The following is a 13,794-nucleotide window of genomic DNA, read 5'->3' as shown; positions in this document are numbered from 1 at the left end:
AATGACAAAAGTTGTAACAACGAAAATTGCTGGTGTAGACAGAGCTTTGGCGGCAGGAGATGCTCTCACAGCGATGAAGCTGCTGCCCCTTCTTGGGGGTGGTTTTATTTTGCCGCTGGGAGAGCTCTCTCCCACTGACAAAGAGCGTCTACACTGCACACCTTACAACGCTGTGGATGCAGTGGCACTGCCACACTGTTGAGAGGTGCGCAGTGTAGGCATAGCTTGTAGCTGACTTATCAGTCCTCATCCTCAAGGGAAACCTGCACAACATTTTCACAAGATGAGCCTGGGAGCTTAAATTCATAACTTTGCTCAACTCTAAAAATTACCTCATCCAGCTTGTCTTAGGAAGAAACAGTGTCCACTCTACAGGATGATACATTCTGGTGACTGTACACCATGGATAAAATGGCCCTACCAGTCAGTTTAAAATTATGCTTAGTGTTACCTGTACAGACAATGAACAATAGCTTATAGTCAACTGTCTGCTGTCTGCAGTAACTTATCCTGCTGTATGTCCCTTTGACTCATTCAGCAGTCACATTATAATAAGGGAATGATTCAAAAATGAACAATTTTGCTATAGTCCTTCAGGGTGTCGACATTTTCACTAATGCTTATTTTAAAAGGCACGCTTGAAGTAAAAAATGATTACCATACCTCCTAGCGGAAGCTATTACCTGAGCCTCTAATAATTAAGACAAAAATTTAGGGCCCAACCCAACTTCCATTAATCAGACTCTTACTTGCCATGATTACATTTCTACCAGGATGTGTCATGAGACTTCTATTGGAAGCAATACCCACTGCTGAAATGCTGCCACCTCTAGAGCAGAATAGGGCACATGATTTACTATTACTTGCAACACGAAACGGAAGTTTAGGACAGTTAGTGAAATAAATGATTTGATTGCAACTAAAGAATAATTACTGAGAGAGAGAGCAAGGACTGTAAAATATGATGATTTCATGCTGTTTACCTTGACCTTAGAGGATGAACTTGACTTGATGGAGAGGTATCATCAGCTCCTGGTAAAGCAGCACCAGAGTCATCTCTCTTTAAACCCTCATTTCTTCTCACTTGCACATAAAAAGGAAACACAGATAAATTAATACCTGAATGGGCTAGAAACCACATAAAAGTAATCCTACCTAAAATTCAAGGATTTATCAGACACATGAGATTACTTAGAAAGGATCAGTTTCATATGCACTGCACAATGGCATTACAGTATTAGAGAAACTGGCATTAGGAAGTCAATTTCAGTTTTCAAAGAGATCCTATTGTTTTCCCTCTGATGAGAGCTGCTGCATAATCCTTTGAAGAAACAGGTTTGCAAGGGGTTTAAAATACAGAATTGTTAATATACTTCTCTAACTTCAAATGTTTCATTGCCAGCTGAGGCTTGAGATATCTGAATATGAGGAGGCAAAACTGATCTGTAGAAAGTTATCATGTGCCCTGAATAGTTTCACAGCAGCCGGTAAAGATTATCTGACTCAGAGCAAGGGAGTTAAAAATCACTATCTTGTGGAGCTTCCACTTTTTATTTTTGCCTGGATTCTTCTCCCTCTCCATGGTTTATGAAATACTGGATTCTCCTTTTTGACAAAAGAAGTCCTATTTATTAATGTGGTCTCCATGAGAAAGTCAATATTTACTCATAGTAACAATAGAGATACTGCAGTTAGGGCACAGTTCTGCAAGATGCAGAGACCTCTACTTTTAACTCCGTCTTCAACAAGAGGGGATGGCCCTCAACACGTTGTGGGAAGTACTCGGCAGCTTGCAGAATATATTTCCTAAGTATATGAAAACAGCAGCTCTCTCAGATATGCATCATTGAATACTGCTGTGCCATCTAAGTGGTTCCCAAACTTTGTTGGTTTACATACCCCCTTCTTAAAAAACTGATGTTTAAAGTACCACATGCAAATTTCTCCTTTTTGTGTGTCCATTTGTTTTAGGCCTTAATAGACTTAAGTACTTCCAGACTCTACAGTAAAACAAAGGCCCAAGAAATCCTAAAGTGTTTGATTATAACTAGGGCTGGCCAGAAAACAAGAATTCCATTTTGTGAAAAATTTTGAGGTTTCCCTATGTTTTTGTTCTGATGTGGAACAAAACCAAGACTTTTTGAAACAGAAAGAGAGACCACCCCAGAACAGCTAGTAGCTTGGTGCTTAGCACTTGTACCTATGACATAGTAGACCCAGGTGAGTACCCTAACCACAGAGGCATTTCTCTGTATTTCTCTCTCTGGTTTTGACTAGGAATTCCATCCCAGGCCTGAGAAACCTTCCCTACAAAAAATTAATCAAAAGTAATACGTTTCTGCAGAAAGTTTTAGTTCCGATGAATCAGCATTTCCCAACAAAAAAGTTTCAAAAAAGTTCCTGACCAGCTCTAATTATAACATCCTTTTTATACATCTCAGGTTTTTAGACAGGGCATGAAAAAGAAACACAATGAAGCAGCCATTATTATGTACGATTTGTTAACTCAAATTACAAGAAACATTTATGATGTCCTGTCATATTTTGGTGTGTGCCACTGAACTATGTCAATGGCTTGAGTCTGTAACCTGTCTAATTTAAATGGGAAGTTCTTGTTAATTCTCATCTGGATTATGGCTGAACAGGAGCTAGAGTTCACATTGCTTGCCTTTACAAAATTTAAACAAATACAAAACGGAGTAGTTATTGGGGGGGGGGGGGAGGAAAGTGGCATGAATGAGAAGGGAGTCTGTGGGTAAAAGGGCAAGGGGCTCTGGTATGGTGCGTGCAAAAAAGACAAAGGGGACTCAGAGGGGAGAGGGCTCTGGTACATGTGTGTGTATAAAAAAAGGGAAGGTGGCTCAAAGGGGAAGAACATGTGTGCGTGTGTGTACAGGTTGTGTGTGTGTAAAAAGGGAAGGAAGCTCAGGGGAAAGGGCATGTGCGGGCTGTGTGTGTGTGTGTGTGTGTGCGTATATAAAAACGGGAAGGGAGCTTGGGGGGAAGGGTAGGGAGGCAGGAGAGTGATGGTTGGAAGTGGGGGCTTCTGCTCCAGGAGGCCTCTTGCTCCTCGGCAGCTCTGCTCCCTCCTACCAACCAATGCCCCTACATGCCTGTAATCCTGGGCAAATTTCATAGGGGCTCATCCTGCTGTGAGAAATCTCAAATTGCAGCCAGCTGGCAGCTCTCTGTAGTCCTGTAGCCAGGCTTTCATCCACAGGCCCCAATCAACCACCCTCATCCCCACCTTCCCTGTGGAGACAAGAGGGAATTACCCATGTGCCTCCATCTCCCAGCCCTGCAGGGGCCAGACTGCAACTTCTGAAGGGCAGGAAGTGCAGGTAGCTACCTGGGTAGGGGCCCTTTCCTCTCAGGGCTGAGGTTGCAGGCTTTGCAGCCACTCTGAACCCGCCCTGTGTATGAGCATCTTTTTGGACAAGAGGCGCTCTGGTGGCACAATACGGAACTTCATGAGTTTGCCTCAGTAGCTTGAGCTGTGCGACTCAGGGCAAGCTGGAGGGTAGGCCAGCCAGATGCGCACCAGATGAGAAGACAGCACCCATCTGCACAGCCACAACACACTACTAAAGAAAAGTACTTTGTTGGCATGGTCAGTGAGTGCTACTCATCATTACAGCTGAAAGCAGGCGTTTTCTGTAGTGGGTGCAGGGACTGTTTGTTTGAAACTGATGGACTTTTGATTGTTTGTTTATTTGAAGAGATTTTGGCATGTCACTTCCAATAAGCTCACATACATGTACCAGAGTTTGGGAACCTTTGATCTAAGTACATTAAAGTCTTCTCCATTTTTGCCAAGGATTGAAAAACATAACAGTGGTTCCAAGGAGGAACACATTTCATCAGCCCCCTCAAGCAGATGTAGCCATTATGGCCAGAATGCAATTCTCATCTCAAATGACATCAGTGGGGAGATAATTACAAGTACTGAGATTCAGACACCATACGGTTCTCAGATAAGATGGAAATTCATTTACCAAACCGTATGTCTATAATTTTCCAGTTATAATATCCCAAAACTGAAATGCATTCACCTTCAGGAGTTTATGCAATCACAGCAAGTGATTTACTCTCTCAAGGTTTCACACATTTATTTTCTCTCTCTCCCAATTGTTCTTTGCAATACTAATGCAGCCAGAACAAAAAGTCAAATGGTTAAACGACTAACTAGCAGTAAAATATTAGTTGTTTGAATTGAAAAACTTTGTGCTGTGGTGAGCTGGCGATATTATACACTTCCCTGTCATTTTGACCATATCATCCCATTTTCTAAGTCACCCAGAGTTTGGTCAAGCTCTTAGCCCTTACCTTCAAAGCTCTGTACAAGTCTGTCCTGTTACTTCTCTGCTTCAATTCATTCTACACCCTTGCTCTCTGTCCTACTCCATTTCCTCTCTCTCCTGCATCCTCGTTTTATCTACTCTTGCATTTCTGTCTTTTCATTAGCTCAGAACATCTACTCTCATCTTGTGCATAGAAAAGCCTCCCCCATCTCTGGATACTAACCACTTTCCCTTCACTTCAACACTAGCCTTTAAAAGTCCCCCCTTTTACAAAATTTTCCTAAATTAAAACCTCCACCAATGTCTCCGTGCCTCCATACAGTTATCTGGTATCACATATTTATCTGAGTCATAATATAAACTCAGTAGGCCAAAATTAGAGAAGAATTTAGCTTCATGTCTTTCATAGAGGACTATGTATAGTTATGTCACTCTATAAATACTACTACTACTACTGAAACTACTACTACTACTGAAAATTCATGACAAGACTTATTTACAGCAAACACTGTAAAAAAATGCAACTCCAATATTCTAGATCCAAACCTATACTAAACAGAGTACAAATCATGCTGAACTACGTACGACAATCTCATATAATTACATCTTCATACTGTTCTTAATTACCAAATTTTCTAGTATAGGTTTTTGTTTACTGCATACTCATTGGATTTTGTTTTAAATCTTCCACATGTGTGCATTTGTTTACTTTCTTTTGAGTTGGTCTTTATTCTATTTGTCACAGTTCTTACCTTGCCTGAAATCTGGCTCAGAAGAAGTAATCGATGGACTTTCACTGGAGGTACTATAGACATCACTGTAGTAAGATTTGTACCTTCTCAAAGGTTCTAAAAGTTGAAAGCAAAGTGTTAGGAAAGCAAAGGAGCAAAAATTCTTAGGCAAAATCAAACATGAATAAGTATTTTAAGCGACCCCCTCAGGACGTCTAAACATTTCTGTGGCCACAGTTTTAAAACATAAGAACAGTCACCAAATACTGTGCTGCCCCATACTGCCTGAATATCCTCCTTGATCCTGCACACTATTCAGTCTCCCTTTCCTCCTTCTAATCTCTCAGCAGACCCCCTCTTTCCAAACTCTCTCCTACAATGACTCTCATATTGAACTTATCACTGTTAGTTCAATTAAAGCCAAAGTTAGCCAATACTGAGTACAACGGGGCCTTTCTGGGGGGAGGGGGACTCTGACATTTCTGTAATAAAAATAAAATAATATGTATTAAAATATTATTGTGGGATATGATGGTATGTACTCTAATTTATACGACGTGTGGAAATACTGGCACTCAGGTTTCCCTAGTCTGGTCTTGTACTGCATCCCAGACGGCTGCCCTGTGCCTGAGACAGGATATATTTTTTTTACGTCATGTTGAAGGACCATCATGGGGTTCTCTCTTTGAATGAGCCAACCACTAGTATGCGGGCAGACCACCAGAGAGGAAGCTGCTAAGCAGTTGCAGAAGAGAGGAACAGCAGCTTCTCCCAGCGCTGCCAGCTCAGACCAGAGCCGTTCCTGGGGCAGTAGGGGAGGCAGTGATGGAAAGCCGCTGAGGAGGCTGCACCCCTTGTCACCTCCCTATGGTGACAGGGCTGATTTAGATGCTTCAGTTTGAGGCATCCTCAAGGGTCATAGACTGGACACCTCTAGACTGTAAATTTGCTTACACTACAGTATTATAATAATATAGTGGATCCAGTATACATAATACTGGGCAAAATCATGAAGTCCTTTTCTCAAGTCTCTACTCAGGCAAAATTCCTATTGACTGCAATGGACCACATTTGGATTTAACTTGGGAGTGGAATGGGAGTTTTGCCTGAATAAGTAAAAACCAGAGATTCCCAACTCTCACAATATTCAAGCCTCAGCTCCTGGCATCATCCGATTGATTATGTGAGAATCTCAGCTTTCATTTTAAAAATGAAAGCAAGTTTCAAAGGACTGTACTCCACAAACCACTCAGGCTAGAAAGTCTTAATACCATGTCCCTCTGAAAGGCTCAAAACCAGAAACAAATAGAAAGAACCATTGGTTGTGAGTTTTGAATGCCTGGAGTTAACAATGTTGAAATACTGAACAGGGACTTCTGGATTAAGCCCACTCTGCAGTAATATTCACATGTTACAGTATAATGGGTAGTGTAATAATTTGTGTTTCTTGTATAAACTAATGCAATATTGTAATGTTTAGATTTCAGTGTTGTAACTAGGGTGGAGTCTCCTAATAGCCATAATGTCTCAATCATTTAACATCTTAGTAGATCCACCTTGACTTAAAATGTCTTATAAACAGACCCGGTGAGCTGTTAATGAAACTGTAAGTTACGAGGAGTAGCCACAATCCAGCAGTGAACAAAGTATTATGGCTTGCAAACCAGTGCTCATGTTGATCTGTATTTGGTTTACACTTTTTCAAGTTGCCTGTCAAAATCAGCAAAGCACAACCTTACAGGCACTTAACAGTAATAGGACACATCATTTACCCAAGGCAAGATATGCAAGCCCAGACAAGTAACATACAGAAAGGCTCATCCCAGCCAACTGCACAACAGAAATTAAAGACCCACATTTAGCCTGGAATTTTGTCATCCTGAACACATGACTCAAATTACAGAGATACAGGTTTTCAAATGCAGTATTACACAAATTACTGGCTTTACAAAGGATAGAGAGAAGGAGGAAGAGAGTGAGAGATGGGGGAGTTAAACAAGTATTGCAGAGGGAAAGAAACTTTGTTTAAGAAAGATGGCTAAACCATTTCATAAGACTATTATTTAATAGGAAAAAAAATCCAATACTTAGCGAGTTCTGCCCATTTTTCCCTTTAAAGGGACACAGCCAACTTAGATATGGCCCAAATTAAAACTGTGTAAAAAACCCAAGCTTTTATAAAACGTAAGGCCATTAGAAAGGTTTCCATGTTTTTTTTTAAAAAATATTTAAATGAAAGCATTCCATTGCAGTGTCTGAAACTCAAATATTGAAAGTGAAATCGGGCTATAAAGAAAAGCAAAATCAACATCCCTGAATTTTCACTGTTCAAATCAACAAAAATGCAAAAAATTAACCAAAGAACATAAAGTGACAAATAAGTCAGATTTTAAAGATTTTTACGCTTTCAATAATTTAAAGGGTTATTAAGAAATAAATATGTTAATTTAAAATAGATAAAACCCAATTCTGTTCCCACTGAAACCAACAGCAAAACTTCCAAAAACTTTAAAGGTGCAGGCCCATGATATTTAAGACGAATGTTTCCTTGAAAAAGCTGACAAAATATCTGTCACTTCTTTTCCGTTGCAACCATGAAGTTGTCGAAATAATTCTACACTTATGTTAGCACACATTATTACAAAGGAAATGCTTAAGCTGGCCCTTGTGCCCAGCCACACAGATATGATTCAGAAATCCTGTGATTTAAAATTATCGTCTTTTTTTCCCTCCGTGAGAAGCCAATTTACAAAATCTTTGTGGAATTCTTTATGTAAGTGAATGAAACATTATCTCCAACATATCAACTAATTTTATTTTTCCACTCTTCAGCCACTAAGATATAATTTTTGAACACCGGTCTAACACAAAATTCATCCCTCTCCATACTGGACATACCAATCATGACAATCCATTTTACCAGCACTAACTTTTTTAAGCCATACTTAAGCATGAGGATTACACGTATAGTTGTGAGATGTCTGAACTGGGCCTTTTTTGCTGTTACACGCAAACAATACATTACATTCCTCACTTATAGCAAACTCTCAGATCTCCTGCTAACTAAACCTATGTACAATAGGGTAAGTAACTAAGAGATTGGAAGACAAAATAGGTATTTCATTGCCTTTGTAAGATTAGTTCATAAAAGGATCCAACTGTTTAGTCTATAGCTGAATGGTGTTGACATCTTTGTGGGGAACCCCCCAGCCAATTCATGAACATTTTTTTCCAACCCCAGCCACCTTTCCGACCAGCTCCAGATTAGACCAGAGGTTCCCACTGTGCAGTCTGTGGCGCTCGGGTGGTCCACAGTGCACATGCTGGTTGTCTGCTGAGACACACGGGGCTTCTTCTCCTTGTTTCAAGCTGCTACAGCACATTAAAAGACATCTTAAAGAGAGATTTACAATGTTCCGAACATCACTCTTCCATTTCCTGTAGTTGCTACAGTGAAGTTATGCAAACACAGACTGGATAAATCAGGTGGGTCTTCAGGATCAGAAGTGGAATACATTGGTTTCTGAGATAGCTATACTGAAACTCTGTGTTGAACTATGTAATTCAAGAATACCAGATTAAGGCCATTACAGTGGACAGTGTAACTACTTTGCACATTTTGAAAGAAAATAGAAACGCAAAGGTATATAAAACGGGGATGGGCCCAGAAACGAAATCTGAGATCCAATCTCTCGTCCACAAAAAAAATGGGGAAAGGGTTCATTATCTGAATGGGAATCTGAATTTTGCAGCTCACCTGTAAAATCCATCTTTAAAAATTAGCAACGATGCAAGTACTATTTCTCATTAATATCCTCACTCCGCATGTGAATGATTGACATACGTGACAAAACCCTTCCTTCAACTTTCACATTGTGTGTTTCAACTTCTGCATCACCCCACTCAACACTGCACCTAAAACTGCAACTCTCAAGGGCAAGCTGGTAAAAAGATTGTAATGTGATGAGTCTATTTCATTAACAAGGTGAGGTTCATGCTCCTGCATGAAAACATTTCAGTTGCACAACTCATCAGCTCAGGCATTTAATCAGCCATGCTCACAGGTCAGAGGACTGTAGCATCAATGGTGCAGTTTCACAGAATACTTAGCCTGGATTCTTGTTTTCATTGCAAATGCCAAAAGTTCAAAAGCTCAGCGAGAGTAATAAGAGTAAAATATCTTGATATTAGGTGCAAATGAGAAACTAGTAATTCTGGTGTGAAATAGGTTCACTTAAGTACTCTTTATTTACTTAACCACACTAAAGGAAACCAGTTTTATCCAATTCTCCTCCCAACAGTGAGCAGTAGAGCCAAAGAAGTGTGGCTTAGTCCTTTGGCTTTTTGGAGGCAGAGTGCTGCTCCAACTGAGCTGCTATTCTCTTACTACAGAAGCAGAGCACAGCAGAAGCAAACCCATCTGTACGCAGTATTGCTACTTTCAAATAATAAACAAATTTGAGTTGGGCCACAAAAATCATGAGACTGACTTAAACATCATGAGATTTAAAAAAACTCTGTAAAAGCAGCAAAGAGTCCTGTGGCACCTTATAGACTAACAGACGTACTGGAACATGAGCTTTCGTGGGTGAATACCCACTTCGTTGGATGCTCCAATACGTCTGTTAGTCTATAAGGTGCCACAGGACTCTTTGCTGCTTTTACAGATCCAGACTAACACGGCTACCCCTCTGATAAAAAAAATCTGGATTCTTCTCATTTGCCTTCTGGATTTCAAGCCTTTATGGGTCATGTTCTTCCAGCTCTTCTCTACAATCAGGATAGCTAGAAACTTTCATGTTATAAAAAGTAAGCTGAGATTCTAGTGCTATCACATGACTCCAGAAGCTGGGGCTTTAAGAAAAAAATCCTGTGTCACAAGAAAATTCTGAGAGTTGGGAGTAGTCTGTGTGAAAGTAGCCTAAGAGAGCTTCCAACACAATGGAAAATATCAGAGGGGCCACAGAAATAGTTTACTAGTTAATAGGTGAAAGCCTAAGGTATCATAAAAAGTTTTGTTTTATTATGGTAGGTTGAGAGGGGAAAATGGTGATGGAGCCAGGGAACAGACTGAAAATAAGGGAAAGGTGTAATGAAAGAGGGCAGAATGAAGGACAGAGCACGAGGGGCAGGGGGAAGGACAGAGAAGAGAACTGAGGAACACAGTGAGAGGAGGAACAGACAGAGACCAGACTCTTAGCTATACAAAATGTTGTCAGTCACACCTAGTGGTTATTTCAAGAAGACACTGAGAAGCACAAAGGGAGGGCCAGATCAACTGGGATAAAGGTAGAAAAATTGAAAATAAAAGAGAGAGGGAAGAACTGAAGATGGCTGTTGGGATTCTTTAGCATTCAAATGCTTCCAGATTGCACATTTAACAAAAACATCCATGGGATGTTTTCTTAACCTTCCTGGCCTCTCCACACCTGGATTCAGCAAGATCAACTTCTGCTATTCAAGATCTCTGCTGTCTTCCCTGCCTCCCCATTTCATCCACAGTATGCTATAATGCCCGTGCTTATCTATACTTCCCTACTTTTGTGCCACAAGATCCCTTCAGTGCATAAGCAAGCAGATTCCTGGCACCCCCTCTGCATCCCATTTAAAACATCAGCTTGGTACTCCAGAATTTTGAAGACCACCATCACCCTACTGTCGATACTGCTGAGAGAGACACGCATATTAATCATAGCAATAAAGCAGTTAAACTTTTATCATGTTTACCCTTGAAAATGGTAATTAAACATAAGCAAAAAGTCAACACATAAAAGGATGGGGGAGGGCACAAATGGACTAACACTGAAACGTCACCAAACTGCAGCACGCTATACTGCCAGACCCAATCAGGGGCAGGCCTGGTATCTAAAAACCAAAGTCAGCTTTAGAGCTTTGTGTCTTTCAGAAGATACCATCAGTTTCATAGTTAAAAAGGTGGTGAAAGTGAGGGGTGCAGAGGAACACACAATGCTAATCATGCTCTTTGAACAGCAAGCAGTGTTTGAAATAGGTACAGGGTAAATGACATTTCCCACTCTGTATGAGGACGCTGCCGGCAGGTGCCAAGCAACAATTGCTAAGTTTCCAGAAACAACAAAACTAATCTATTCGCTTTGCAAAGAAGAATTTACTGCTCAGCTTCATAAAGTAACTTCACAACTGGAAATCCCAGGATTGCTCTGAGATCACAAAAAGCAAGGTACAAACTGTAACACGCTAAAAGACGTCCTAACAGTTGAGAAACAGCAGACACACACGGACAGTGATTATGGACACTGTAAACATCTCCTTTCCACCTCCCCACTCTCTGCTAGCCTCTGTGCTGCTGAGGAGGACGAAAGTCTTTGGGGGAGGAGAACATCAAGCTGGAGCAGAGAGAAACGATCCCATAGTTGGGACCCTCCTTCCAGATGATGTCACGGAATCCTCTCACACTGAGGATACCTCTCCAGGGGAGAGGAGAGGACCCCTTTTATTAGAGATGAGTAAGAGCAATGGGAGATATAACTAGAAATACAGGGTTTGTAATGACTGGGAGAACCACATGCTGAAATGCCTGCTAGGGGCAAAGACTGCGGCCCTTTTGAGACATTTAGACAGACTTACGTGCAGCGCTGTGGTTGTGGTTCATGTAGGCACCAATGATATAGGGAAAGTTAGGGGCTATATCCTGGAGGCCAAATTAAGCAGCTAGTAAGAGATTGAAGTCCAGGACCTCTATGGTAGCATTCTCTGAAATGCTTCCAGTTCCACACGCAGGGCCAGTTAGACAGACAGAGCTGTAGGGTCTCAGTGAATGGATGAGATGATGGTTTTCTGAGGAAGTTTAACAGGAAATCGGGGACCCTTTGGGAAAGGAGAAGCCTATACAAGAAGGATGCATTCCACCTAAACCAAACTGGAACCAGATTGCTGGCATTTAAAGTTAAAAAGAGCTCAAACTACATGTATATGCCAAATTAAAAAAAAAAATCAGTAGGAGGACCAAAAAATGCCACCATGGCTAAATAACAAGTAAAAGAGGTGGTTAGAAACAAAAAGGCATCTTGTAAAAACTGAAAGTCAAATACTACTGAGGAAAATAGAAAGGAACTCTAGCAAGTCAAGTGTAAAAGTATGATTTGGCAGGGCCAAAAAGAATCTGAAGAGCAACAGCAAAAGACGCAAAAGTAAATAGCAATTTTTTTTAAAGTACATCAGAAGCAGGAAGTCTACCAAACAATCATTGGGCCACAGGATAACTGAGATGGTAAAAGGAGCATTCGGAGAAGACAAGGCCGTTGCAGAGATGCTAACTGAATTCTTTGCACTGGGCTTCACTACAGACGATATGAAGGAGATTCCCACACCTGAGCCATTCCTTTTAGATGACAAATCTGAGGAACTGTCCCAGAATGAGGTGTCAAGAGAGGTAGTTTTGGAACAAACCAATTATTTAAACAGCATAAGTCACCAGGACCACATGGAATTCACCCAAGTGTTCTGAATGAACTCAAATATGAAATTGCAAAACTACTAATTGTGGTATGTAACCTATCACTTAAATCAGCCACTGTAACAGATGGGCCGTGGATAGCTAATATAACACCCATTTTTAAAAAGGGATCCAGTGACAATGCTGGCAATTACAGGCTGGTAAGCCTGACTTCAGTGCCAGGCAATTAGTTGAAACTACAATAAAGAACAGAATTATCAGACACACAGATGAAGACAATATGTTGGGGGTAGAGTCAAAATGGCTTTTTAAAAGGGAAATCATGCCTCACCAATCTATGAAAATTATTTGAGGGGGTCAATAGACATGTGGATAAGGGCGATCCAGTGGATATATATTTGAACTTTCATAAAGCCTTTGACGAGGTCCCTCACCAAAAGCTCTTAAGCAAATAGGCAGTCATGGGATAAGATGGAAGATCCTCTTATGTACCAGTAACTGGTTAAAAGACAGGAGACAAAGTGTGGGAATAAATGGTCAGTTTTCACAATGGAGAGAGATAAACAGTGGAGTCTCCCAAGGATCCGTACTGGGACAAGTGCTTTCAATATATTCACAAACAATCTGAAAAAAAGGGGTAAACGGTGAGATGGCAAAGTTTGTAGATGATACAAAACTACTCAAGATAGTTAAGTCCAAAGCTGACTGTGAAGAGTTACAAAAGGAATCTCACAGAATTGGGTATCAAAATGGCAGATGAAATTCTATACTGATAAGTATAGAAGTAATGCACATTGGAAAACATAATTCCAACTATACATACAAAATGATGGGGTCTAAATTAGCTGTCACCATTCAAGAAAGAGATCTTGGAATCATTGTGAATAGTTCTCTGTAAACATCTCCTCAATGTACAGTGGCAGTCCAAAGAGTGAACAGAATGTTAGGAACCATTAGGAAAGGGATAGATAATACGACAGAAAATATTATAATGCCACTATGTACAAATCCATGGCACACCCACACCTTGAATACTGTGTGTTTTTAGTGTTCATAATTGGATCGTGTACACTTGAATTCAGAGAAGATGTCCCCCCTCCCAATCTTCTAGCTAAGCACTTTGACAATCAACAACTATCTAAATTTTCATTAGAATAGATAAGTGAAATGACCTTATATCTGAGCTGAACATAATACTGCAAGTTAATGAACTAAGCACCTCGCACGAGTTATCCTTAACAAGTTTATAAAGTTAAACTTGAAACATTCTGTTTCAAAACCCAACTGCATAGTTTAATATAATGCAGCCTATGTGGTTTGCAGCTTT

The 13,794-nt window shown here is 40.5% G+C and overlaps 1 protein-coding gene across 2 annotated transcripts in view; it reads right to left on the bottom strand.

Moving 5' to 3' along the window:
* The window catches only part of PTPN13 (protein tyrosine phosphatase non-receptor type 13), a 144,113-nt gene that overhangs the window by 66,770 nt on the left and 63,549 nt on the right, over positions 1 to 13,794 (bottom strand). For both annotated transcript variants that reach the window (XM_045019370.1, XM_045019371.1), the window contains exons 7-8: positions 5,054 to 5,149; positions 984 to 1,083 (exon numbers count right to left, since the gene is read on the bottom strand). In XM_045019370.1, the coding sequence (XP_044875305.1) occupies positions 984 to 1,083; positions 5,054 to 5,149 (196 nt within the window). The remainder of the gene's footprint in view (positions 1 to 983; positions 1,084 to 5,053; positions 5,150 to 13,794) is intronic.

Source organism: Mauremys mutica, chromosome 5 (genome assembly GCF_020497125.1).
Source record: "Mauremys mutica isolate MM-2020 ecotype Southern chromosome 5, ASM2049712v1, whole genome shotgun sequence".
Taxonomy (NCBI): domain Eukaryota; kingdom Metazoa; phylum Chordata; order Testudines; family Geoemydidae; genus Mauremys; species Mauremys mutica.
This window is presented reverse-complemented; position numbering and strand designations above follow the sequence as displayed.